The 23,649-nt window shown below is 41.8% G+C and overlaps 1 protein-coding gene across 1 annotated transcript in view; it reads right to left on the bottom strand.

The window, feature by feature from the left end:
* Positions 1-6,856: 6,856 nt before the first annotated feature.
* The window catches only part of LOC115099991 (protein Niban-like), a 178,184-nt gene continuing 161,391 nt past the window's right edge, over positions 6,857-23,649 (bottom strand). Inside the window, exons 12-14 of the mRNA XM_029618115.1 lie at positions 21,137-21,244; positions 12,942-13,053; positions 6,857-9,441 (exon numbers count right to left, since the gene is read on the bottom strand). Of these exons, the coding sequence (XP_029473975.1) occupies positions 8,180-9,441; positions 12,942-13,053; positions 21,137-21,244 (1,482 nt within the window). The 3' untranslated portion in view covers positions 6,857-8,179. The remainder of the gene's footprint in view (positions 9,442-12,941; positions 13,054-21,136; positions 21,245-23,649) is intronic.

Here is a 23,649-nt window from a genome sequence, read left to right as displayed (position 1 = left end):
ATATATCTTCTTCCTTCCTTCGGAGGTATTTGTCACACACTCATTCTCCCAGAATTTTGCTTAATTTGCATTCACACGCACTGCAAGGTGTCTTTAGAAGGATAATTATCTCTCCTCCTTATTTGAGTGTGGAGATATTGTTTGGTATTTAACCAGGTTAATACTTAGATGCTGTGTTCCATTTTTAATTCAATTACAGCATATTACACTGTTCATCTAAGATTCTCTTAACACAATTATCCTGTGTTCTTTCATAAAACACAAGAGTCCTTATTTTCCTATCACTCTCCCTTTTACTTTGGCTCTGAAGGCAAAGGAGAGAAAGCACCTCCAACTTAACGGAAATAATTAAGGTGAGTTAAAAAAAAAATACCAGGCACAATTCCCAGATAAGCTCAGGCTGACAACAGTGTCTGTCAGGATTTTATCTCAAATCCTAGCCTTAATTTGTATAAACAGAAAAAAAACTATGCAGAAATTAATTTCTCCTTGGTGGAAATTTTCTGTCAAGGTGTAAAATTGTTTTTTTTTTCTCACAAACTTTTATTTCTCATTCACCGCAGCTAACTGGCTGGGAAACTAAAATCCGTGATCCAGCACTCACTGTCCTGTCCTGACATCTTACCTTACAGCTGATATTTATACCAAATACAGGCACTAACATTCTCAATCACACACTCTCTTTCACTCAGAAATGTGCCTACAAATGTTGGCATCTAATCCGGATCAACGTTGTACCTTATCAAACTGAATACCCAAGAGGTTTGATTCAGAGTAAAAGGGACTCTGAGTTACCGAGATGGACTCTGACATCAGATATTATCTGAAAGAGTCTTTGCTAGTAAGGGCTTTTCCCCATGGCTTTTTCCACAGATTCCCCAAGCTCTGCCAAGAGAGCTTTGTTAACAAAAAAATATTGCAATAAACCTACAAGCTAAACTGAGTTTCAGGTACTCCGTACAGTGTGCTCCATAATTAAGAAGCAGCTGTTCTAGCCAACACCCCTTGAAAGACTTTGGCAAGCTAGTAAAGTTAACCCTTTTTCTGCTGTCTTATTTCACTGAGACATCTATGGGAACTTTTTGGGTCTTATCTGTAATCCATTATAAGGGCTTTGCTGGATTCTGCCCATGGTGTCGAGACAGCGTCCTGTTTCAGAACTTGTGCAGTAATTTAGAGGGTGAGAACACTAGCTTAATTACCTTTCAGCTGGGCTAATTAGTGTGGCAAATGCATAATTCTAAGTGTAGAGTTGCTTATAAATTCTGATTATCTTTTACTACACTGTCTTGTGTAATAATTGTACCTTTATTAACCTTGTTTTACCTTACGCTGCTAATAAAATTAACTTACTACCTCATAAAAGTGTCTGTATTATGCTCCCTAAAACTATTGACTTCATATCATAAGATTACCAGATTAAATTCTGCTATTCAAATGTAAGATAACCACACCAGATACTCCTACAGTGTGTAGAAAGGAGTCAGTGCATTGGGACCAATGTAACAAAACACAGGCCAAAATGGGAACTAAGATTATGTGCAGGTTTGTTTTACTCACATGGCAGAAATCCATGGCCCCACACGGGAGGCAGTAATCTAATAACGTGTAAATGCACTGTGAGTGTAAAAAACAAAAAGTGCACTAAATGGAAAAAATCCTGCTTGTTTTTATTCACAAGTGCGTGTCAATGCAAATACATGCCTATGCACTACAAATCCTGAGTATTACGAGACAAGGGCACTTAACACAAAAAAGTCCTATTGAACCTTTGGCTCAGGCTATTTGTGATAATGGGAAGATTGTGGGTTCCACGGTTGATAGGATGGAGCATAAAATGTCCTTCTATGCAGACGATGTCCTTCTCTTTCTTTCCCAGGTGAGTCTCTGAGGAGGATGTTAGATGAGTATGGGTACACTATCAATTACAGGAAATCAAAATTACTTTTTCCGATCCATAGGGGAAATGCTTCTCAGTGTTTGGCTGGTTTCAGTGTGGTTGAGAGTAGTGGTACATATTTGAGAAGAAGGGTTTCTACAAGCTCTCAGGATCTGTACCAGATTAACTTTGTTCCAGTGTTCTCGTGGATTAAGCAAGACCTGCGGGACTGAATGGATCTTCCTTTGTCTTGGGAAAGCCGTATTAATCTACTCAAGGTGAGTATCTTGCCATGGCTTCTATATTTGTTCCAGCATGTTCCCTGTTGGGTGCCCCAGTCTGCATTTGCGTCCCAGAAGGTCAAATGGGGAGCTTTGACACAATAAGATAGCCCATATTAATATTGCCACTTTAGACCTAAATGGCAGGGGAATATGGGTCTTCCAGATGTGCATATTTACTATTGGGCCACTAAGTTCACCTGTGTCAGAGACAGGTTTTGATACTTGCACACATCGGCATGGTTGATTTAGTTCTATTATTGACCATGCCTGGCAATTCTCTAGTGGTAAGATGAATTCTTAGAAGCAGTCCCATTTTGTCCCATACTATTCATATTTGGAGTGTAGTTTACTGTTTTTTTTATAGAAGTATCTGGGGAAGTACTGACACCAGTTTCACCACTGGCTAAGAATCCTAAAATCTCATATTGTACATTTTTTTCCAGACATGGGTTTGTGGCAAAATAATGGGTTAAGATTTGTGTGGCAGCTTTGGGTTGGTAATTCAGCTATTCCTTTTGATGAACTAGTGGCTAAATATTGGTTAGATCGCCAAATTCATTCATTATATCTTCAGATTCAGAGTGTACTGGAAAGGTTGATGGGGAGAGAAACTGGACTTCTTGGGCACCCAATCTAGTAGAGAGGTTTCTTTTTTTTTTTATTCCAATTATTTTCAATTTTTTGAACATTTCTACCAGGAAAAAACTCCTTACAGAAAATTCAATGTCCTAACAAGACATAATATTCTCAAGTATATATATTAAACATCATATATATATATATATATATATATATATATATATATATATATATATATATATATACGGACATTTAAATTATAAGAAAAATAAATGTAATTAGGAGGCGGAAGGAGCAATATCATCAGGAAATTCTAACATATGTAACTAAAAAGAAAAAAAAGGCACGCCTATAGTACTGATTCTTTTTCTTTAAACCGGATCTGTCGGAGTATCCATGGGGAATCTTCCAGCCAAGAACGATTTCAGTTGATCTGGTTCTAAGAATATATAATTGACATTAAGGTATCTGATGCACGCATTGCAGGGATATTTCAGCATAAACTTCGCTCCTAACTTCAAAACATCTGGTCGCAAGGAAAGAAATTCCTTCCTACGAGTTTGAGTCGTTTTAATCACATCTGGATAAATCCATATAAGGCTTCCATAGAAAGGAATCTGGCAATTTCTAAAGAATAGACGCATTACATGATTTCTCTCAGTGAGAAATGCAAAGGACACCAATAAAGGTCTCCTTTGATTAATCTCGTAGTCAGTAGACATTTCCAAAATATTTGTTAAATTTAAAGAAGAAATTTGTTCCTGTTCTTGATTTGATTGCTGTTGAAGATAAAAAGCCTTTGTAACCATAGGCAAAGCTTGTTCAGGGATTTTTAAGTTCTTTTTCATATAGACTTTGAATAGCTCTAGTGGAGAAATAGAATTTATTACTACCGATTGATTTTGTATCTCCACTGTTACTTTAGACAAAGTTTTAATAGAGTTTTCTATAGAACTTAACATAGTCTATATCCCCTCCAGAGACATTGCATCAGGTTTTTTGTAGAAGGACAAACTGAAAGTTCTTTAAGCTGTTTTAATGTCCCAACTTTGACAGTCCCCTTGCTTCCCCCGATACCTTGAGATGCAAATAAGGTGGCCTCCTCCCATGGAAGCGGCGTAGAAGCCCTCAGGGGTCCCTCCATTCCTCCTGGAGTTCCTTCCTCTGGTTGATTTTCTCCTCTTTCTCCTTCCAAAGCTTCCACTCGCCATGCTCCAGTGGCTCCATTCCTGGCCATAGCCATGGCCCCTCCGACTTCCACCGAAGACGGGCAAGGTATCGCGTTGTTTCTGGGGTTAGCGGGTTTTCACGGCAATCCGGGGCTCAGCATTGTTTCAAGGGTCAAGGGGGGTGATTCCTGCTCCTGAGTCACTCCCCCAGCGACCGGGCTCTCCGGAATAATAGAAGCAGTAATGCCCGCCAATATGCCAGGGATTGTAAGCTGTCGGGGATTGACTGAAGGTGAGTTGGTAATCTCATCTCTTAGTCGTCCCTTTCTTTTAGTATGCGGCATTTTTAACCCAAAGTAATAGTGAAAATGACAGCGTTCTCCCTCCAGCATCTTGCACAGGACTACATCTAGGCGGCCATCTTGCCTCTTAGCAGAGAGGTTTCTTAGTGATATTACTGTGAAGGGCAAGAATATTTTTCAATTGTATTGGCGAACTGTGGACAGGGAGGAGCTGACACAAAGGAGACAAGCCCTCATCTCACAATGGAATGAGGAACTTCAGGAATCTCTGGATGAGGACGATTGTGATTTTTATCTGGCAGGAGGTGCATTCAATCTCCATGCGTATGAAAAGGGTGGGTCACTAGGAGGTCACTAGGAGTGGAGAAGCTCTCCCACCCATTTCCTCTCTATATCCTGTAAATGTTACCTATATGGATAACTAGAAGTGATCGAAAGGAAATTGCTAAAATATTTTAGAATGTTCAGTGGAATGAAAAAAAGAGCCAGAATTCCCTTGGAGATGCTAACTAGACCACTAGGACAAGGAGATCTTAATTGCCCGAACTTGAAGCTATATGATTTAGTCTGCATGTTAAGACATGTAGCAGACTGGATATCTAGAACATCCTATTTTTCTCCCCAGAACATTTACAAAATTGGTATGTGTTGCAATCTCTGAATGGTTTGCCCTAAATAGGGTTAGGATTGTTCCCAAATGAGCTGAGATCACATGTAATAGTGAGCTCCTGTGGAAAAGCCTGGTTGCAGTTCTGTATGTTAGTCCATCACACAGGAAGGCTATCATCTCTCCTGTAGATTTGTGGTAATCCCATATTTATTCCAGGTATGGATAATACTGTTTTTCAAAAGATGGCATAAGAAGGGCCTTGTTAGCATCTATCAATTATTTCCAGAGAAGGGTTATGCATAGCTTTCAAGAACTACAAGAGCAATGCTCACTACCTCAACAAAGAATTATTTGCCTATTTACAACTGAGACATTTTATTATGGGATCTCATGAATCCTTTCCAGATTCTGCTTCATCTAAACAACTGAGAGAGATAATATTAGAAGATAGGAAAAAGAAGCCTTCAGTGGCACTTTTTAATAAGAATCTTAATATATAAAGTTAACAGATGGGCTTCAGAAGTTATATGATAAATGGAAGAGATGGTCAAAGTTCAAATTTTCCTTCCAAAAGTTCAGTTACTGCTTTACTCATATATCTGAAATGACGGAGAATGTGATATTGAAAGAAATACAATATAAATTTCTATTGCATTTCTACTGGTTTCAAGAAAAGGCTTTAAGATGTGCACCTCAGTTATACGTTCTAAATGTGGAAATAAGGAAGAAAGCTATTGCCATAACTTTTAGACTTGCCCGAAAATTGAGACATTTTGGGAACAAGTTTGGTTGTCTTGTACTTAAAGTAGAAATACCAAGAGATCCAAACATTTGGCTCTCTGGAAATTTTGGAAGAGGAAATCAGCTAGAGAGGAAGGGCCGGGTAAGAAGCTAGAACAGCAGCTGTCTCCTCCAGTCTCCAATGTCGCAGGGACAGAAGGCGGCAGCTAATGGAGGGTGGGGTAAGAAGCTAGAACAGCAGCTGTCTCCTCCAGTCTCCGATGTCGCAGGGGCAGAAGGTGGCATTGGCAGGGAGGGAGGGGTCACTAGGAGTGGAGAAGCTCTCCCACCCATTTCCTCTCCAGCAGGACGGCAGGAGATCTTTGCATGAATCAGGTGAGTGATTTTCAGACTCAGGATATTGAGCAGTCTAAGCTGTTAGCATGGTATCTAGTGAGCAGCCGCAGGAGGCAGGAAGGCAGGGATAGAATGAAAGATGTCCCTGGCATTTTCCCTTCTGCTCTGCCCTCAAGCCCAGCTCCAGAGGCAGCATCTGAAGATCCGGAGAGGAGGAGGGGATCCTGCAAAATACATTTTCTGTTACAGCAAGAGACACATTGGAATGGATTTACAAAAATTAATGCCAAAAGGATTAATGAAGAATCATACGTTACACCTTTTCTGTATCATGAATTTATTTATTGAAAGCTATGAATTAATTATATTTATAATGTTCATGAAAGGTGGAACAGTCTGTATTAATAATTCATTTAACTTCAAAAATAGCTTGTTAAAAAATATAGCTATGCTTTAAATATGAATGAGATATGCTCGTCCATATTAAATAGATTTTATTTTGTAACAATACCATTAAAATCATGCGACTCCCCTTCTCAAGTCATTACACTGGCTTGTTTCCCATCCAATTCTGCACACTGCTCAAGCTTCTCCTACTGCCCCCCTACAAGTGCCCCTACTCTTCAGCTCCTCATCCCCCCCACCCTACCCTCCGCCTCGTCACCTTCGTTCATTATCTGTGCCCTTCTCCTCCTGCACGTCCCACTCCAGACGCTGTCAGGTCCACCTTGCTTCACCCACATTCCTGGAGCAACTCTCCCGAGTCTGGTGCCTCGTGCTTCATATCCTGGTCAAAGACCTACCTTAGGAGGTTTCTTCTAAATCTTAAACTTTTCCAGATTGTACCCTGCTTGACCGTAACCACATTTCCTGAAACGCTGGTGCAGTAATCAGATCATTCAAATAGATTGGTTAATTAGAATGAATATAAACATAGGAATAGAAGTTGTGTTTTGTTTTTTTAACTAAATCTGAATTATGCCCATTTCCTCAAAGCAAACAGACCTGATAGTATCAATTTTGGGATGCACATTGGTGGTTTAAAACATGGCAGCCTTTAGGCAGACATTAGCGGGCAGTTTGGAAATAATTTTTCTTTCAAAATCCTCTTAAAACCAGTCATCTTGATGTGAGTGAGACTGTCAGGTTTAATGTATTACAAATGCATACATATTTTTAAAGATTTTCTGTTCTGAGGTTAGTGCAGTCTGGCAACTGACTGCCCCTCGTGCAACAAGCACTAAGAGAAAATAAAGAAGCCAGAGAATCTCCCTTAATAGGGTCTAGAAAAACATGCTCACTTGCCATGCCATTGTACATAGTATAGCACATCAAGACAGCCAGAACATTTACGCCTGCACACCGGCAGTGTGTACTTATTTATTTCATTTATAATCTTTAATGGGCAGTATAGATGTGATAAAATGTAAACACTAGCTAAATGCTGAACATTACTCTGTAGGGCATCTAAACTTAGAAGTAAACTTATCCTGCTAACTCTGATAAGTCCCGCTTATCCAGCTAAATAGCGCTGAACGCACTTTGAATATCTACCCTAGTATATTTTTGTTTGCCGGGGGCAGGGTCGGGGGGTTTATCAGTAAAGCACTCTGAAAGGCTGTGTCAGTCAGAGGCACACTGTACAATTATAAAACAATATCATCCACTGTATGTACATTAAAGCTGCCATTGCATGGGTGGTGGATTTAGATTTTTAGATTGACTTGCCTTTTCCAAAGCCAAGCTGAATCTCAGTCTTAATCGTAATGGCAAGAAACTGCTCTGATGCTTTTACCATGAACTGCCCCCCCTCCCAGTGATCCTGGTCCCACTGATTGCAGATGAGGCACAATAAAGAGTCGTAATCGTACCTCAACAGCTCTTTTAGGTCTCCTTCTTTACCCATATAGACTGCGAGTTCTCTGAAGCAGGGGATTCCCTCACCTATTCTGCAAGTCACTCATCGTCTCTCTGCACTAAACATCTATAATTTCCTTTGCATGGAGCTATGTACACTATCAGCACTACACAAACATGAAAACGTGAAAAGTGTTACTATACTTAACTCTGAACAGCAATATAAACTACTGCAGGTGATTTTACTACCAAACTAAGTAGATTGATTTCTAGCTGTACAATTTGAGAATTAAACATTTTGCCTCTAAGACACTGCAGACCAAAATGAGTTTCTTACATAGCTTTGAGATTTATCGTCGGTTGATGACTGTATCATTAAATAACCTTCATCAGTCTCCAGAGTGCTGCTCTGGGAAGATGCTTTAACTGATCTCCTGTACTGCAATCTCATCATCCGCATTTCCCGTTGAACTTGCGATTCCAGCATCAAGAGCGGGTTCCTCGACTGCTGGACTACACTCTTCGCCCAGATTATCAGGAAAACTTTCTGGTTCAGTATTTTCAGGAACACTTTCTGGTTCAGTGTCCATTGTAATCTGGGCCATGTTTAACTGATCAAAATGTTCCATTGGAGCAAAATCTGAAACCTTGTCAGTGGGTAGAGTGTCATCCAATGGTTGCGTTGTCTTGTCTTCGGCTGTGCCATCTGGAACGCTATCAGCAGTATCGGTGCTTGCTTGCACAGCATGGGGAGCACTGTGTCCTGTTTCCTTTGGTTCAGAGTGTATGCTTTCAACATACTCTTCTGCTTGTATACTGGAACCAGCAGAGACTCCACAAATGTCGTCTTTTATAAATCCTACACTTTGGACTGGCTCTGCCTCTTCCTTCTGTTTGTCTTGCTCATGTGTTTCCATTCCATCAGAGACGACTGGTTCATCTGACAAAATGAAGCCATCAACTGGTTGTGAAACAGCACTGTCCGTCCCCAAGCTAACATTGCAAGTTTGCTCTGATAGAAATTCTGAATGTTTCAGTTCTTCTCTCATTACTTTATCTGCTTGAATTTCCTCTGTACATATTTCTTTTTCAATTTTTTCTTCAACACGTTCCTCTATTTGTATAATTCCTTCACCTTTAACAATCTCCTCTATGTTCTGATGTTGAACATCTGCTGGAACTTCAATGGTCACTGTCAGCAGACTTCTGATTTCATTTAAATCACCGAGGGCCATATCTTGAGTTGTTTCTGTCATCTTTTTATGTTCATCGTCTTCCTCTCTATTCTCCTTCCCTGGATGTGTTCTCTCTTCTTCTACGGCTTCTGCCCTTGGTTTTTCCTGAAGTTTTACAGGGAGTGACTCCTGCTCATCAGTTATGCTGGAAGGAACAATTGAATCTCCATTGTGAAGGGCCTCTTTATCATCAGGCAATTTTTCAGCATCCTGCTTCCCTGTCGTAAACTCATCAGCATCGTGCTCCTCCTGAGTAGCTTCCGAGTCAGCAAACACATCTTCCACTGGGCCTTCATTCACTCTCAAAGGGCTCTGCATCTTCGCTGGACTGGCCTGTGCTGATCCTGAAGGGGTCTTTAGTTCAGTTAAACTGGACACACTCTCACAGGTCAAGTGAACATTGTCCTCAAACAGGTTGTGCTTCTTCAAACTGGCAGCTTCTTGGATCACTAGAAAAGACAACACATTTAAACACCTTAACATTCTTTTGCAAAGCTTACTCTTATCGATAAAGCACACAGAATTACTTAATCCGATTGGTGCGCTGCCTCTACTGTATACAAATATATCTCATGCATGTTCATTGTGGAAATCCTGAAAACCCAGCTGGATTGGGGCTCTCAAGGGCCAAGTTTGGGAAACCCTGATACATGACATCAGTTACAGAAATTAGGCCTTTGAGGGAAAACTGCTAATATTTCTTTGTGTTTACAAACTCAGGGTTGAAAAACGGAAGTTGCTTTTATTTCCTGCCTAAATTTTTTCCACACAGGGTTCACACCCCTTCCGAAGGGGGAAAAAAAAATAGGCAGGTTTGGAGGCGGGATTTTATCAGAAAGGCAATAGCACACAGTTTTGCATTTTCAACGACTTAACATAAGATTAGACAAACACTGTTAGAGGGATCAAGAAATCGGGAGAAAGAGAAGTTGGAGATGGGCGAGTTGTTTTGATTTCTAACGGTTGATATAATTGAATATGTGATGTGTAACTGTCTTGGAATCCACCTTTAGATTACACAAAAGGTGAAATATCAAAATGTATGTTAATAAATAGAATGGAGCCCACAGCAAAAGCAGAGGCATAATCTCTGAGGTCTGCTTCCCTGAGGCAGTTCTCAAAGGGAAAGTCGGCTTGCATAATGCGCATGGGTAAAAGTTCCTGTCAATTGTGCATCTCTCCAAAGACTTGAAAACTGCCCCCAAAATAGAGCTTCCCCCACAAAAATGTGAACTAGCCCACTAGGCTTGTACAACACTGATGCATGCTGCGGGTTTCTGATGGGATATTTTACGGGATAAGTCCAATGCTTTCTTTAAAGAAGATATTAAGCTCCCATTATCAACTTTGTGTGGAATAAAGAGCCAGATGTAGTCAACACAAGTTCACACTCCAGATTATGTTACAGATGCACTGATGGAACCCTGTTTGCATTTTTGTAGCTGCAGCTATTTTATCTGCTGAGTTTTGATATTTTAGAGAGATCGAGTATATTGAAAACTGAGGTGACTATTTTCATTAACAAATCTGCTGAAGATTGACCTTGTCTATGCTCTTCTCCACTGCCAGCTCCTGATTCTGCCTGAACTCGTCTTCCTGAACTGATGTGCTGCTATGTTCCCTTCTCTGATCATATTCTAGTCCCACCGAAAATCCCACTTTTATCAGGTTGCTTTTCAACTTGAAAACCTGGCGGCTCCCTGATCACAGACTTGTAGGACTTTAACTATGTTCACAGGGATAAAGAAATGTCCTGAAACCATTTGTCTTTATCTATGTTTCCTGACTAGATTGTAAGGAGCCGCAACCGTCTCTTCTGTGTACATCTAGCAGAACTAAAGAAATAAAAAGTAGTCACATGCAGTAAAATAATTAAGAAAAGGTTGTATAAAGTAGAAAGCAGAGGCATGATTATAATGTTGCACAAGGAGGACACCTGCTGGCCAAAAACGTATTTGGTTATTTGAGTCAGGGCTATGGTCTCTCTGCTCTCATTGCAATGACTGTCTATGTCAGCTCTATCCTCCAGTTTTCTTTCTCACCCTCTCTATCTCTTCCCATCTTTCCATCTCCATCAGGTCACTTTTTCTCCTGTTTCTCTCTCTTCTCCTCAGGCACTAATCCCTTACCATAAATCTAAAATTACAAAAAGCTCTTTCCATTTAGGGGTCATTTTGAAAAGCATTTGCGTGCATATATAAGCTTTTTGAAAATTAGCCCAGAGGTTGTACACATAAAAATGCTCAAAGCTATTTTGCGCCTGCTTTTCTGGGTGCAGCAAAGATGCATTCCTGGAGTTTGGAGCAGGGAAATTATTTATGTGCGTCCTTTCAATTTTCAAAAGGATTCATATATGTTCACGAGGAGAGCAGCTCTGGTAGGTGGAAATGTGCGCAAATACGCCACGCCAAGGCATGCACGGTCTGCTAATTTTTCAAGCAGACTTATTCACGCAAGTCTGCCTTGAAAATAGGACTGAAGAGTGCAGGCTGTTATAAAACCGGGCTCCCCGGGGTAATTTTATAACATCGAACATAAGCTGGCTGGCAAACCTGTGCCTAAGTTACACCAAGTTTCAAAGCAGACTTACATGCCTAATTTCACTTTGAAAATTATCCCAGCAAAACTACACATGCACGATTCCACCTGCCATTTAGTGCACAGAGCTTTGCCAAGAGAATTTAAGCGCAGACTTTTAAAAATCCCAAAGCTTGCACGTAAGCCCCAAGCCAAGCCAGGCTCCCTTTGTATGCATAAAAGCACATGCCTACAAAGTGCATGCATGTAATTTTACACACGCACCATGCATGCAATTTTCTAAAAGCCTATCTCTGCGGGTAGAGCACTACTTTACCCGCAGAAGTCCACCTGCAACACAAACGTATTGTGTTTGCAACCAGCTGACATACATACAAAACATCAATTAAACAATAAGGCACGCCGCAAGCGTGCAGGGAGCGAGACAGCTAATCGAGTAATCGAGTTACCTAACCTTGCATTCCCCAATACCTTTTACTGCTTAACAATGTCACCTCTCAAACAGACGCATCTAAGAATGGCAAAAGTGGCATCATGAGATTATGGCACTGCGTCTATAAAGGGACATTTTGCTTGATGGACCAACTTGTTCTTTCTTTGACTGAACAAGAAAACTGCAGGTAACTTCTTTGTGCCCAACAATCGAGCCTTTGCTACCAAAACAAGTCAACCTTTTGATACCAAAGGAGAAAACAGTGAATAGTCTAGAGAAGTGCGCAGATTTTTTTTTCGGGTCATTTTCATTTCGGGTTATCATCTGTCAAATTTTGTTTTCATAATGGTTCGGGATGTAGTTATTTTGTGTTTGCCTCACTTTGGAGTTAGTGCCCACTAACGGGGCTTAATGCACACTAACTTCATATCAGTGCGCACTAACCAGTTTTCCTAATTTCGGGCTTAGTGCGCCCTAAGTCCTATTAGGGCGCATTAATTCACATTAGAAAACTAGGTAGTGCGCACTAACAGGACTTAATGCGCACATGAGGTTAGTGTACACTAAGCCCCATTAGTGCGCACTAAGCCTGTACATGTTAGTGCTCACTAAGTCCTGTTAGTGCGCACTAACACAAAATACAAAATTCCATGAAATTTCATCAATTTTTTTTTCATTTCGGGACGCTCCCGAAACACGACGAAATAGACAATGGCAATTAAATTATCTATTTTGTTTAAAATGAATGCACATCCCTAGTAAATACTACTTTTTTTTAGCACACAGATAAGATTGCTTACAGTTTGATATAACATTTATATGAAACATGTCATGAAATAATTGTAAGTTGCTTGCTGAATATTTCATTACTGAGAATTTAATTAAGCCTCTTCACAGATTTCATAATAAGATTTTAAAACTTGCAGGCTATATTCCTCCCAGTGTCAGGATTCGGTAATATCTAAAGCTTGGTCCTACCTTTCATAGTCTCATCAAGGAGAGTCTGAAGTAAAATCTCTTCATAGATGTTTTCAACTTGGATGACATTTGTGTAATCAGCAAAAATGAACTGTTCAAACTTTTGAAGTTCCTGTGAAGTCAATGGCAAAGAAAGAACTAAAAACCCCAAAATGGTCTTTATTCCTCGTTGATGCATTTCTTCCTCCGATGTATTAGCATCAATATATTACTGAAAATTTCTAAATCTTGCCAAGAAATCAATTTACAGACTATAGTGAGAGAGGCATCATGTTAGATTTTCTGCATGTGGCAGACAGGCCCCCTCACCCCCCCCCCCCCTCCCCGGGGTCTGGCCACTAGATGCCACTGGTTTCCCTGTGTAAAACACACTTTAGAAAGAGCCTTTCCAATTCCTTAAGTCCCTCCTATATGGAGGGTCTGGACTGGATGCCTGAACACTATTTAGCCCAGCCATTTTAGAGCACCTTGGGATCTGTTTGAGGAAGCCTTTGAACAGTATAGATGGTTAAGTTTTACACTCTGGTGAGGCCTCCCAGTTTCACCCATATGATATCTCATTGTGCACTCTCTGCCAAAGGGTCCTTCTCCTACTAATTTACAGAAGAGAGAGATGTGTAAGCCTGATACCCTTTAGGGGGAAAAGTGCTCTCACTGGAGACCAAAGACCTGTGAGCCTACTCTAAACCCTAGGGAGACAGTGAGGGCAGAAGATGTATCCAGTTTAAATTTTAGAAGTATTTTTTGGATTCGAACAGAGTGGGAAGGTTTTTGGATCCCCTCTCCCAACTGGGTTTGCAGTACTGAAGTAGCCTGATCCCACTGACTTTTCACCATGTGAAGTCCCCCCCATAAACAACACTGAAGGAAGAACGAACAAGATTGGGAGACCCCAACCGGATCTACACACTTATAGGACCAGGACGGGCTAGGTGTCCGAGGTAATAAGACTTAAGGTAGGACTTCTGCTGTGAAATTGAGGACTCCTCCCCACTAGGTTTCCTGGATAGTCACCGGGTAAACTTTGTGCATTAATAATCACCATGGGAGTTCCACCCAGATGCCTGAATATAAGGACACCTACCTACCTAGAATTACACTTGTACCAACATGACAGATGTAACTTCAACATTATTGACTAGTGGACTTTATGATTACAGAATCAGTAAACTCTTATTTTTACACCCAGATCCTGGTCCTGACTAATTCATTACCGCCTCTCACCCCATGAGATGCACCTATATTGTACACACACACTGGGAGCAGCACAACATCATCTGGGCCATAAGCGAGAGTTTCCCCCCCTACAAAAAGAAAAATCCCCCCAGGGATTAAGAATCAAGCATGGGATGGAATTTTCTAGCCGGAGCAGCCCCGGAAGATAAACAAATTAGTTTGTGTGCCCTTGGGGTTAAAACCCCGCTAAGGGTTACATAAATTGGTGCCCAAAGAACATGGGGATTGAGGACGATGGGAAAATATATACAGTGTGTTTTAAGGAGAAAATGTGATGTTTGGCGGACATTCAATGTACAAGGAAATGTAGAAAATAACTGCAACATTTATGACAAAATGGCTCTCGTTCCCATGTTAGAGTATCGGCAGGAAGAGGGGCGTGGCAAAGGAGAATGTACGTGTGAGGGATGCATCTAAAGACAGCCCAGCAAATGTGACGTATGACCAATCAACTGCTATAAAAGTGGCGGTATGTTCACAATGTCATCCTCAGCACGAGGGACTGTATGGTATGGGCGTGTTGTCAAGCGGTCTTGCAAGTGAAGGCTGTGACTAACTCAAATAGGATATTTGCAGCAAGCGATCGATTCAATAAACCAACTATTTCTATTTAACAACTTTACAGACCTTCCGATACCGAATGCCCTGAGCGACGCAGCGACCAAAGTGGCAACGTTTCATTTATCAGGATGGATGAAAAGTCCACTCAAAAGCTTTACAGTTCCAGTGAGAGCAGCTCTCCCAACTCACCTACCAAAGAGGCCTACATGGTGCAGTCAGCAGACAGTGAATGAGTAAGGTGCTTATCCCACTATGTGAGCCAGGACAGTATTTTGGCCTTATGCAAGCAGCGAGACCCATGCAGTACTGCACCGGACTACGCATGTCATTCGCCGGAATGGGAGCGATCTTGGCAGTTGAATGCATCCACGCAGAGCGGTGCAACATCCAGAGCATGTCTTCTCGCACTGCTGTTGCTGTAAGGAACTCCTGTTCCAGGATATCGGGGTAGGCCCTGGTATCAACATGGATATCAAGCCGGTTCATCCGCTTCTAGCACTTTCTGATGCCTGGTGCTGCAGCAAAGGGAAGGTTAAATTTCCTCCGTTGCAAGCTACAGGAGTACTGTATGAGGTAAACCAGCACCCACCGAGAAACCTCTTTAGTCAATTGTGTCAGTAGTACCAGAAGCAGCTTGTGTGGCGAAGACCGAGACCGGGTAGGATCAGACCCTTTCAAGTGACAATAGCCCAGATGTGGTGGTGGATGTGGTGGTGGAAGCCATCATGGGAAAACCCCCTGCAAATGGGATCAGTGGTGATCTCAGTACACCTTCTTGGGCTGAAGAAATGGATGTCCAGAAACAAAGAGAACTGGAAGCAGCCATGATACTTTCTTTGATTCAGTTCTGTGAAATCCACAGAACTGGAGACTGTGCAGACATTGACCCCAATTAGAGTTACCCCTGGACAACTCAAGGAAATGCCTGCTCCTATCTGATGTGATAAACTTTAATGTTTATTCTCTTCTCACAGTCTATAAAGTTTAACACTTCATAAAATGGGTGCTTGATTTATTGCTGTTTTTATGATCAACTCTTGCTTTTATGCCCAGGTGGAGTCTCCTGGCAGGATCCAACGCCTATCATACTAATTCTTGATTTAATTACAGGAATTTTCTTTGCTTATGAAATAAAATTTCTGTGTCCCAGTCATTAAGGAGATACCTGTCATTATATCATGGGAAGGAGAGAAGACATTTAGAGAGAGAAGAGATTTCTATTTCATAATAAAATATTCTAATGTATTCAAGGTTTATTAGTGTCACCTCCCAAGGATGCCCTAGTATTATTGGGCCAAGATCTAGCAGGTTTCTACAGGGACTCTAGTTGGGTAATTTCTCTGCAATGTGTTACGTGTTGTATAAACTGTTTACATCCCATTAATGATGGGACCATCTACCTCATTCCTTAGTGGTAGCAGTACTCTAGTTGGGTAATTTCTCTGTAATGTGTTACGTGTTGTATAAACTGTTTACATCCCATTAATGATGAGACCATCTACCTCATTCCTTAGTGGTAGCAGTGCTCTAGTTGGGTAATTTCTCTGTAATGTGTTACGTGTTGTATAAACTGTTTACATCCCATTAATGATGGGACCATCTACCTCATTCCTTAGCGGTAGCAGTACTCTAGTTGGGTAATTTCTCTGTAATGTGTTACGTGTTGTATAAACTGTTTACATCCCATTAATGATGGGACCATCTACCTCATTCCTTAGTGGTAGCAGTACTCTAGTTGGGTAATTTCTCTGTAATGTGTTACGTGTTGTATAAACTGTTTACATCCCATTAATGATGGGACCATCTACCTCATTCCTTAGTGGTAGCAGTACTCTAGTTGGGTAATTTCTCTGTAATGTGTTACGTGTTGTATAAACTGTTTACATCCCATTAATGATGGGACCATCTACCTCATTCCTTAGCGGTAGCAGTACTCTAGTTGGGTAATTTCTCTGTAATGTGTTACGTGTTGTATAAACTGTTTACATACCATTAATGATGGGACCATCTACCTCATTCCTTAGTGGTAGCAGTACTCTAGTTGGGTAATTTCTCTGCAATGTGTTACGTGTTCTATAAACTGTTTATATCCCATTAATGATTTATTTATTTATTTATTTAAATTCTTTTAATATACCGATGCTCAAGACCAGGTCTTATCGTACCGGTTTACAGTAAACTAGGGGTAACCAGTTAACAGAGCAAACAACAACAAAAGTTACATTATAACAGGGAATGTAGAACTAGGCTGTTAGAGAAAAAATAGGTTAAACAAATTCTAACAAATTTAAAAGTTAAGTTAAACAAATTCTAACTGGAGAGAAGGGCAAAAGGAGGAGAGGGTGCTTACAGGATAAGAATTATGTACAAATTTGCCTACTATATATGAAATTAAGCAAATTTACAAATTTACATAGTGTATATGAAATTAAGCAATTTATAAGATAGTGCAATTAGTCGGGCAACAGTTCCTTTGAGTTGCGGAAATGGACGCATCCGTGAGGTAAGAGACTGTGTGGGTGACCCTGAGGCTTTTTTAGGGGTAAGCTTGGGCGAATAGCCAAGTTTTTAATTTTTTTCTGAACGTGATTGATGGGACCATCTACCTCATTCCTCAGTGGTAGCAGTACTCTAGTTGGGTAATTTCTCTGTAATGTGTTACGTGTTGTATAAACTGTTTACATCCCATTAATGATGAGACCATCTACCTCATTCCTTAGTGGTAGCAGTACTCTAGTTGGGTAATTTCTCTGTAATGTGTTACGTGTTGTATAAACTGTTTACATCCCATGAATGATGAGACCATCTACCTCATTCCTTAGTGGTAGCAGTAATCTAGTTGGGTAATTTCTCTGTAATGTGTTACGTGTTGTATAAACTGTTTACATCCCATGAATGATGAGACCATCTACCTTATTCCTTAGCGGTAGCAGTACTCTAGTTGGGTAATTTCTCTGCAATGCGTTACGTGTTGTATAAACTGTTTACATCCCATGAATGATGAGACCATCTACCTCATTCCTTAGTGGTAGCAGTAATCTAGTTGGGTAATTTCTCTGCAATGTGTTACGTGTTGTATAAACTGTTTATATCTACCTCATTCTTTAGCGGTAGCAGTACTGTATCTTTCCCAGCAGTGGCAGTCATGGCCTTGGTTCATACTGATTACTTTCCATTTTTCAGCAATCAATGGTCCCAATGGTTGGGTATGTATTATAATGTATGTGTCTTGGGTTTTAATGTAAGATACAATGTCTCCAGACTATGCTGGTCATAGCTCCCTAGCAGGGGTGGATTGCAGGAAAATATCAATCCCAGGGAATTTTTTCAAAACCAGCCCACGAGGTGTCTTGACTCCCTCATGCACTTTCTCTGCAGCATGAGTATCAGCAGCCCCCTAAAGCATGCCAAGTCAACTCTAGAACCTGGCAGAATTAAGCCTAAATATCTCCAAAATAAATATCACATGCTTCCTAAATAGCTAAGAAATAGCGCATACTCTAGAGCAGCAGTGAGTAAACAAAGCTGCAGTCCCTGTTCCATCCATTCAAATCCATTAACATACACACAGGCATATCCTGGTCTGGCCAACCAAGCAGCTCTTGAACTAGTGAAAGTAATGAGACAACCGCACCAACAGCCCGTGCCAGACACACACACGTGCTCGGTCACACAGATTTATAGACTGCACAAACTTTATATTCTCTGACTCACACTCTCTCTCTCAGACACACAGATAAAGCCACACACTGTGAGTAAGTATGTGTGTGTGTGTGTGTGTGTGTGTGTGTGTGTGTCAGAGAGAGACACCCACACACACCCCCACTGACACAAAGCGTATGTATCGGGATGTGTCACTCCTGTGGGACACACTCACATGCTACTGTTCTGCTGCTGCTTATGTGCTCGAGAAGAGGTAGATTTTAAAAGCCTCTTGAACGCACCGATCTTAGAACAAGCGCGCGGTTATAAAATATGATACCCATGCACCCAGTTTTATATTGGCGCGCACAAGTGTGGGCGGGTCGCAACCTGCACATGTCAGGGAGTGTTTTACAAAACAAAAAAACGCACGGCAAGACGAACGCACTTTCCCCAGTTCCAATCAAGGAGCGGATGTGAGGGAACTTCCCAAACCCCCTACCTACTCTGCCTCCCTTTTCCCCTCTCCTCCTCAACCCCTAAAACTCCTCTTCCTACCCTTTTTTTTTTTTTATTATTTTGGAAGTTACTTCATCTTACGAGAAGAAGTAAGTCCCACATGCTGGCGGGCGCTTCCCCGGGACAGGGCCTACCTACCTAGAACTACGCGTGTACGAACGTGACAGATTATAAACTTCAACGTTATTGATTAATGGACTTTCATTAATGATTATAAATCAATCAGCTCTTATTTTTACACCCGGGTGCTGGTCCTGTGTAATTCACGACAGCCTCTCACTCCATGAGATGCACCTCCAGTCTCTACACACGCTGTGAGCTGCACAACACTGCCTGGGCCATAAGCACCAGCTTCCCCCCATAAAGAGAGTCCCGCCAGGGATTAAGAGTCAAGCATGGGATGGAATTTGCTCACCGGACTAGATAAACAAATTACTTCGTGTGCCCTAAGGCTTACACACATTTATTTATTTAGGGTTTTTATATGCCGCCTTTCTTGATATATATATATCAAATCAAGTCTGTTTCCATATAACACAACTGTCGCCGGGGCGTTACATTGAACAATAAACATAGTATTGAACAGGGAACGTGTATCTTTACATTAAACAGTCAACAGAATATTGAACAAAAAATGTGAATCAATTAATATTAAGTAATAATTGTGAAATAAAATATATAAAATATAGAATAGACGACAAAAAATGTTTTGATTAATAACTTACATAAATGGTGCGAGTACTGCAGAATAGTTGATAAGATTGAGTTGTACAGGTAGAGTATACAGGAGACCATGTTCAAGGACATAACCATGGGAAGGGGATCAAGAGAGGATCTTTCATATCAGGTGTGCAATAAGGTCCTGAGGGTCCTGAGGGTGTAAGGTTGGTGGTGGACTTTGTATTGCGCTATTTTGTTCTTTGACCTGTGTCGAAGTGTTCCTGTATTTCTGGAAAGGCTTGCCGGAAGAGCCATGTTTTAAGGTTTTTCTTGAAGGTTAAGTGGCAGGTTTCAAGTCTAAGTTCTGGCGGCAGTGAGTTCCAAAGGGTGGGCCCGGCTGTGGAGAGAGCTCGTTTGGCTAGCGAGGTTTTAATCGGGAGAGTATGTAGAGAACCTTTGTAGTTATATCTGATGGGTCTTTTTGATGTGTGAAGGCGGAGTTGAGAGGTAAGGTTTAAGTGGGCGCTTCCCATAATATCCTTGTGGATCATTGATAGTGTCTTGAAGGTGATTCTAGCTTTTATGGGGAGCCAGTGGAGGTAAATCAGAATTGGAGTGATGTGGTCTCTTTTGTTTGTTGATAACATATACCAGTTATCCTAACAAACATCTACCTCCTTCACTTTTGTTTTCTCCTTTTTTAATAAAATTAGAAAGCACCAGGAGTGTTCAGTCAGTGAGACTGCGTGACTGGCTGACACAGCCACATCAAACTCTGCTGCGGTGTCAGCCTGAACAAAAGGGAACAGCCTTTGGGCCTGCGCGCGGCGGGGGAACGTTTACAGAGATAGAAAAGGCAATTACGGTACCACACGCTGCCACGTGGAAGAGCCAGGTCTGATTACGAAGCCCGGCTGCTGCTGCCTCAGTCGGTTGGAGCTGGGAATGCTGCCGGCACGGCGTCACAGCCTCTGCAGGGGAGGGAGTCTCAGCTATCGCATAATAGTGACACCTAGAGGGAGCCACAGACCGTGGCTCCCTCTGGACCCTGGGTCCAGAGGGAGCCACGGTCTGTGGCCCCTGGCCAAGGACTGTCCACTGTAACAGACGGCCCACGTTTGCAGAGAATAAAAGAGCAGGAGGGAACTGCTGGGCCAAAATGAACAGAGAGATGACGTATCACCCCATCCATTGCCTCCTCACGGACGAAAGAGGAAACCTGGAGACGTGCTGAAGGCTGACAGGAAAGCGCCACATTATGTCCCTCTCCCCCAGCGCTGAAGGATGGGCTCTTTAAATGTGTTTTTTCTGTATCAAGCATATTAAAGCATCAGTTCTTTATTATCCTTTATCTGACTTTGTTAACTGGGAAGGCACAGATTAAGGCAAAAGCCTTATTTTTACCTAAATTCTGCAAGGCGGCAAGGCATATGGCACATATTAAAGTGAAAGCAGAAGCAGAACCCAGGGGCGTCAGATGCTCCACCCACCCTATCGCACTTTTTCCCCTGCTTTGGCATGAAAGGCACAGGAAAAGATATTGCTCGTCTATATGTAACAGTAGGACAGTAAGTTACCGGTTTGCAGGTCGAAGCCATGGTCTTCTGCAGTGTTGGCAAAGTGATCTGAACCAGTGCTTCCTGAAATATCTTTTTCCGTATGGTGCTGCTGTCGTAGTCATATTGCTATCAATGCAGAAGGAAGATACCAACAGTTACCACCAAATGTCATCATTCCTCAGACACATCTAGCATGATCGTCTATGGACAACTTACTGCATTCCTACTGGCCAAAGGTACACAAATCTGCTAATGAAAGGGACAATTTCTCCTATAAAATATGAGATCCCATCATTAGATCCAGAACCTGTATTAATAGAATTGTTAATGTCTAGAGGTTCTGCATCTTTATCTAGAGGTGGGTATTAATGGTTTCTTTACTGTGACCCAAATAAGCTTCTAAGTTCTCACTGGTACTCTGTTAATGTTATTTTTATGTAGTTTTATTACTTTAGAGGTAAATGTCAAAGCCCCCAGCCAATATGTGCACACTTAAAACAAAACTTTACACTGATGGGTCACCTCTATCTGCATAATGTGGAATTTGAAAGGCTAAAAGGACCCTCAAGACACTCTCTCTCACCCGGTTCATCAAGGACTGCTTCCCCTCTAGGGAATATACCTCCTTCTCCTCAGTCTGGGTCACAGCTGGAGGCCTTGGAATCCAGAGATCCTGGGTCCAAGGCCTCAGGGTTTTGGGTTCCAGCTTCAGGATCAGAGGGTCTCAGGTTCTAAGGGAGATCAGCAGAGGATGCCCCATCAAGGGTGGTTAGGGAGATCAATGGGTGAAAGATGCTTGGAGCGCTGAATTCATGGTGGGGATGCAAGCAGAGGACTCCCATCACTGTGGGAGGGTCCTGACATGCTGCGATCATTTGGCAGGGGAAGAGTCACAAAAGTGCCACAGTTCCTGTGGAGGTAGGCCTAAAGTACTGTGATTATTCTGGGAGTTGTAGTCTCCATAGTGGGGAGAATGCCATGGGCTAGGAGGTGCCGTGATCGGCACAACGATTAACTTAGTCAGTAAGCAAACTAGGGAAGTAATTTTTTTCCTCACGGATGTTTCTTTCTAAGCTGAATTTTCCCAAAGAATTAGATGGGTCATTTTTCTCATTTCATTATTTTATAGTGCTATAGTTTGTGCAGGCTATACCAACTTAGATTGCCCTCTGAGTGGATTTTTGAAAATAGGAAGTTGGATTATCACAGAGGCTTGATCCTCTGTTGTCACAAAAAAGCAACCATAAGTCACACTTATGGTTGCTTTTGCTCAATGTGAAAGTAACATTTTGCTCAATGTGAAAGTAACATTCACTCACTTTTAAACATCTCCATCATTCTGTTCCTTCTTATCTATCATATATTGAGGAACCTCCCGGGAAGAAAAAAAATGAACTCCTTACCACCATGAGCTTACACTCCAATGGGATTTGTTGCAGTTCATGAAATGGAGAGACAAACTCCGTAAGGAGGACAAGTGCCTGCTGGACAGTTAACCCTTGCAGGCACTATCAGAATGCCCTTGTTGGTTACAGCGGGACTCTTAGCAGTATCTTTCCTTATTGGACCACAGAGTTGGTCCTCCAGCTAGGAAGAGTGTCAGAGCTCTTCTGACTTACGTGAAATCAGTACTTCCTGAGCAGAGGGTCATAGAGTCTTTGCAGAAGATCAATTTCAGCTCTGCCTAGATCTAGATATGAGAGACTTTGGGGCCAATCCAACCGACTCCATTACAAGTTTGGAGTCCCTATAAAAGCCAAGATTTTGGCACCGGAGAAGACAGGTGAGCCATTTTGCAGAGCGGTGTGTGGATGAAGAGCCACAGAGAGGAGCTGCAGTGTGGGGCGACGGCCTGCGAGGAGTCACAGGGATGAGGAGACACTGAGAACTGGATTCGGGGCCTGAGTTGGATAACTCAGAGCCCAGGAGGATTTGTATAGCTCAGAGAGAAAAAAAACCCTCAGCATCAGGATTTGAAGAGGCACAGAGTATGCTCCCAGAGGCTTTCAACCCAGACTACTGGTTTTTTTTTCTTCTGCGTAATTTGGGGTGGGTGAAATCCTGCTATTACCAAGTTACTTCTTGCTTACTCTATTATTATAATTCAGAGGTTAATTCCCCTTGTACTCACCTGGTGATATATATATATATATATATATATACACACACACACACACATACTCCGTTTTATTTTCCCTAATACATTTGAAGTAAAAGTTACTGTGTGGCTTTCTGACTACAGTTGGGCCGGGGGCACTCGCATGGGTGGGGTTCAGAGCTAACGGGAGGGTAACCCCAGGCAGGAAGGATGCGGGCTCAATGGTACTATCTATCCCCAGGTTTGATCATAAACCCGCAAACCGCTGGGTCTCTAAATGGCCAGGTGAGGCCAGTGGGTAACTTGTATGCCACTTCCCCCTCTCTTGGCAGCAGATTGCATAACTTGAAGGGACGCTACACTTCACGCTCTCCCTTCCACCACTCTCACTATGTCACACTCTCCCTTCCACCACTCTCACTATGTCACACTC

This window comes from Rhinatrema bivittatum, chromosome 10 (genome assembly GCF_901001135.1).
Source record: "Rhinatrema bivittatum chromosome 10, aRhiBiv1.1, whole genome shotgun sequence".
Lineage (NCBI taxonomy): Eukaryota > Metazoa > Chordata > Amphibia > Gymnophiona > Rhinatrematidae > Rhinatrema > Rhinatrema bivittatum.
This window is presented reverse-complemented; position numbering and strand designations above follow the sequence as displayed.